General features: G+C 46.5%; 1 protein-coding gene across 1 annotated transcript in view; it reads right to left on the bottom strand.

Moving 5' to 3' along the window:
• The window catches only part of TMCO1 (transmembrane and coiled-coil domains 1), an 18,125-nt gene extending 13,524 nt beyond the window's left edge, over nt 1-4,601 (bottom strand). Inside the window, exons 1-2 of the mRNA XM_042873769.1 lie at nt 4,460-4,601; nt 2,879-2,956 (exon numbers count right to left, since the gene is read on the bottom strand). Coding sequence (XP_042729703.1) covers nt 2,879-2,956; nt 4,460-4,529 — 148 coding nt within the window. The 5' untranslated portion in view covers nt 4,530-4,601. The remainder of the gene's footprint in view (nt 1-2,878; nt 2,957-4,459) is intronic.
• Between the last annotated feature and the right edge of the window lie 637 nt (nt 4,602-5,238).

Here is a 5,238-nt window from a genome sequence, read left to right as displayed (position 1 = left end):
ATAACCAAGATGTTATAATTGCAATATAATCAAAAGAGTAAGGCAAACAAGGATCACAAAAGAGAATAAGTAGAAGAGCTTACCCTTGGGTTGAGCTCACTAGAAGATATCAAAGAGGAGGATCTCCAGAAGAGATCCTTCCCCTCTGGTAGCCAGCTCTTAAATAGGTCCAGGAGGGGTGGAGCCTGGCTCCACCCCTTCCGGTAGCACAGGTGAATTGCCCTCACCTGTGCTCCTCTGGCTGACTCATGGCTCACCTCAGGTGATCAATCAGAGGTTCAGGCCGTGACTCAGCAGTTCCCATACACTAGCCTAAACAAGGTGTCACATATAATCTACAACACATCTGTTGTAAGACAGCTGCTTTTCCAAAGAATAAGTACATCTACAATGAGCAAGATAGAAGGGCACAAGCCAGGCAAGCCTGTTCAGAGGGAATGCTTGGAGAGAGGTGCCAGACGACCATACATCTGTGCTCACAAAGAGCATCTCGCTCCTGCTGGGATACCCCAATCAGCCCAACCCAACCCTAGCCCACATAATCCCACAGTCTGGCAAACACTGGCTTTTCAGGGCTATCTGCTCTTTCCAGCTGTAACCAAGGGGCACCTCCAGATCCCAGCTTCGCTCCAAGTAGTGCTATTGGACCTTACGTCAGCCCTGACAGGCCCTACAGCCTACCTTCCCTTATGGCTTGCACAGGACAAATAACTGTCAGGCAGCCTTACAAGGCTGTCTGCAGGAGTACGGATAACACTTCCATCCATACCCTGCAGACCAGAAACACTTACTGCAAATTTACTGCTACATTTATCCCAGGACACCTGCTATCATTTCTTCATCAGTCTCCAATAATGCCATGTCTCTCAACAGAAACAAGAGAATTGGAAGAGATGAAACTAAGGATTACAAGTAAGAGTGCTGCTCAAGCAAACTACTCAGCCCATTTGTTTTGGCAAACTGTTAGGATTGCTAGTACTCCCACAGGAGAACTTAAAGATCTCTCATGTGTTTTTTCCTGTTTCAGATGTGTTGGACAACAGTTAAAAGGTGTGGCTCAAGAGCTCTACAAATTGCCTGTAAGCCATCAGGTCAGCCAGCTGTCCTCAGCACAGGAGGAAAACAGATCAAGCCTTAAATTTTAGTAACTCCTCATTATGCTGTTCTTTTTTAGGGGGGAGGGTGGCTGGTGATGTAGGAGAATAGAGGGAGCATCAAACAAGGAGATTAGAAACTAACTGAGATGCATGAACTTTCCCTTCACAGATTATAACCTAGATATCAGGACAGCTATTAAAAAACCGCACTAAAACCTTACAGAAATCATTATACTGCAGAGATTAAGCCAAGCTAACAGCCTTTGAGTTCTACTCTTCAGTTTTCAGCTGGGTTTCAATTACTTCTAAAACTTGCCTTCTGTGGCTAATTCTACCCAACTCATCTTTATCAGCCAAACAGGATTGGAGTGGGGTGGGCACAGATGCAATCCCCAACTGACACTGCCAAGATGACAAAAGCCCCTAAATTTAGGAGCCGAGACACAAGGATGACTAACTTTCACTTTCCAGCTCACCTTGCCCATAGGAAGGCTAGACTGGAAAGAACATGGTTTAATAATAATATTTTCTCTTGCTTTCCAGAAGCACTGATATCATGGTGAAAAAATGTGAAGGTTAACAGCAGCTCAGGTTCAACCCCCACATCACCACGTATTGTCTCTTACTGCTGGAAGCTGCACAGAGAATACACAATGAAGTTTGAACACGTAGCTCCATTTCTCCTCTGCTCCTTGGTGTCTGATACAGACAGGTCCACTGAAACACTCCATACACAAACATACCTTCTCACAACTTCTTATTTAACATCTGACACGTATCTTCTGACTGCTCGCTCTCCGCTCCCTTCTCCAACCCTTCTCTAATCTATCTTGTCTAATCCTTCCCAGACCTCTTGAAGTTACCTGGGACAGTTTTCTTCTATCCAGTTCTATTTTTGTTTCCAGTTTATAACAGTATATTTTCGTATCAGCTGACAGCTTGGATTCTTCTATCATAACTCTATCCTTACTCATTTCCCATGCTTAATCATCACTTTTTAGGTACTATGCTTTACCTCTCAGGGTATTCTTTCAAACTATTCTTACTACATATCTCAAATCCTTCATCCTCCTTGAAAAACAGAAACTACATCCCTGAATTTACTTTGGGGATCTAAAGGAATACAAATATATACACACACAAGCTACTCATGCTCAGAAGCTGACTCCAGTACTGATCTCCCTCCCGTCTTCCAAGAAAAGCAGAGTGGATGGCATAAAATTGAAGCCTTTCTACCAGCCTCAATTCACAAAAAGACAAAAATTAAGAACAGAGATAAGCCCTTTCCATACCAGCTTTTATTAGTAATAATAAAATTAATTAGTAATTTATTGTAATGCTATAATGGAATGATAATAGCAGAGTGGCAAAGTCTTTGTCTACAGCAAAGGCCAAACGCAGCAGCCACAAATGCAAAAATGAAGAAGAACTGCTTACCTCAGCTAGGCAGGGATCTTCAGCAAAAGATGCCCTCACCTCCACTGCCAACCCTTAAATGAGGGCTGTGAAGGGGGGGATCCTGGCTCTACCCCTTCCATCACTCAGGTTCACTGCACACACCTGAGCTCCCCTGGGTTGGCCCTGCCTTCCCACCAGGTGCTCAATCACTGCTCCAGGCTGTGACTTAGCATTTCCACTACACCTGTAAAATTCAGATCCTTTCTCTCCCTTAGAAGAAAATGCTGCAGAAATATCTCAGAGCACAAACTGTTTATTTTTACACGTGCCAAAGCAAGCTACAAGAAGAACAGCATTCTCTCTAATATCTGAAAAATACTTACATTTTTTGCTCTGTTTTTCCACTTCAGCCTTTAATCTCTTGTATTTGTCTGTTCGGTATACCAGCACCCAGGTTATACCTGAAACAAATAACCAGCACATATCTGGGTAAGTAAAGATCTCTTGTGATAAATAAAGATACGAGTTTGCAAACGTGTGTGCAGAAAATACATTGTGTCTACAAAACCACGTTATAATACAACAAATATAACAAATATAATACCACAAATCATGATCAAACCAGTCATACCACAAGCGCTGAGTGTTCAGAGGTTTCTGAACTGCTTAAACTGAGCTCTTACGTAAGGCTCTTGGTCCCCTTTTTTTTTTTGGGGGGGGGGAAATACTACTTTTTTGAAAGAGTGGTCAGGCACTGGAATGGGCTGCACAGGGAGGTGGTGGAGTCAGCCACCCTGGAGGTATTCAAGAAATGTTTGGATTTTGTGCTGAGGGATGTGGTTTAGTGAGTACTGTTGGTGGCAGGTGGATGGTTGGACTGGGTGATCTTGAAGTTCTTTTCCAACCTTGGTGATTCTATGATTCTGTAAATTTGGAGTTGTATAATCAAAGAATATTAGGATGTTATAATAACAAAATAAACAAGAGAGTTAGGCAAAATAGACTATGATAACAAAAAAGAATAAATAGAAGGCTTACCCTTATCTTGGGCTCACCCACAAAACACCAGTAGAGGCGACCTCCAGAAGAGATCCTTCCCCACTGGTAGCCAGCTCTTAAATAGGTCTAGAAGAGGTGCAACCAGGCTCCACCCCCTTCCAGTAGCACAGGTAAATTGCCTTCACCTGTGCTCCTCTGGCTGACTCATTGCTTGCCTCAGGTGAGCGATCAGAGGTTCAGGCCGTGACTCAGCAGTTCCCATACAGGAGTATAGCTCAGTCCCAGGGAAAGGGAGCAGCATCTGATTTGGAATGCCTCAAAAAGCATTCATTCAACCAGACCTTAACAATCTGTGCCTGTTTTTTCACCCTGACATTTAACAGCCCCAAATGCAGCCAATCTAAGTCTTCCTCATTGCAAGTTCAGTCAATTTCTTTGTATCTGTTTCGTAACAGCTACAAAAAAGAACTATATAATCACTCAGGTTAGAAAAGACCTTTGAGACCATCAAGTCCAACTGCAAGACACCAATATCCTCTTTATTTAGAGCAATACACTGAAAACTGTTATTATCTCCTTCCTTCTAAAATAAAAGGCCCATTCCCTCCACCATGCACTGCCAGACAGTTTTATTCAGGTGTTACCCACCGCCACCCCCTGGAGTCCCAAAGCCCACCTGTACCATCACCAGCCCCGAGTGGCTCTGACTAAGCGATCCCTCTTTCACCCCTCCCTCTTCTGCTTTCCCTTCCTCCACGTCTCTTCCAAACAAACCCCATCCTGCCAATCCTTCCTGCCTCCCCGCGCTCAGAGTCACGGGGAAGGGCAGCCAGCCCCCTGACAACCACCCCCAGTCCATCCTGAACAGCACCAGCAGACCAGGCCCGGCTCCGCGGCCTACTCCTGCGCAGGGCCCAGCCGGGGTAGGCCTCACCGCAGCGCGCCCGGTGCTGGACAGCACTCACCCTCAGCCAGCAGAGCGGTACAGACGGAAATGAATACGATAAGAAGGGTATCGGCGAACATGGTGCTCATGGTGCCACCGGCCCCACCGCCGCGCTCCCGGAAGCAGGCCCTGTCACCCGGAAGCTACTGAAGACCGCGTCGCCTAGCAACGGCCGGAAGCGAAAGTGTAAGCCCCGCACTTCCGGCTTGCTGACGCTAGCCAATCAGCTCGGCGCTGGGAGAAGGGCGGCAGGAAGTGAGGGGGCGGGGAAAGCGCGAGCAGACCCTTCTCTGATTGGAGGAGCCGGCTGTCAATGTGGGCGGGGCCCCACCCCTGGCTGTTGGGATAGGGTGGGCATTGCCGCAGTGTTGTGGTGCTGGGGAGTCGAGTTGGTCTGGTTGTCTGCTGCGGGCTCTGGAGTTCTGCCAGGCTGTTGCAGAATAAAGTATATATAACATAATATAATACTTCCCAATAATCAGTTGTCGGCTCTTTGTTGGGATGGCCTTTGTGCACCTTGAGTCCTAAGTGCTGGAGCCACAGGGCTGGGAGAAAGGAAGCAGGCCTTGCATTTCAGTGCCTGTGTGCAGTGTCTGCAGATGGAGCCTTGCATTTCAGCACCTGTGTGCAGTATCTGCAGATGGAGCCTTGCATTTCAGAGCCTGTGTGCAGTATCTGCAGATAGAGCCTTGCATTTCAGCGCCTGTGTGCAGTATCTGTAGATGGAGCCTTGCATTTCCGTGCCTGTGTGCAGTATCTGCAGATGGAGCCTTGCATTTCAGAGCCTGTGTGCAGTAT

The sequence above is a fragment of the Lagopus leucura genome, unplaced genomic scaffold, assembly GCF_019238085.1.
Source record: "Lagopus leucura isolate 7727_CA_CO unplaced genomic scaffold, USGS_WTPT01 Super-Scaffold_100009, whole genome shotgun sequence".
NCBI classification, from domain to species: Eukaryota; Metazoa; Chordata; class Aves; order Galliformes; family Phasianidae; genus Lagopus; species Lagopus leucura.
The sequence above is the reverse complement of the archived record's forward strand: the minus strand, read 5'-3'. Positions and strand labels throughout refer to the sequence as shown.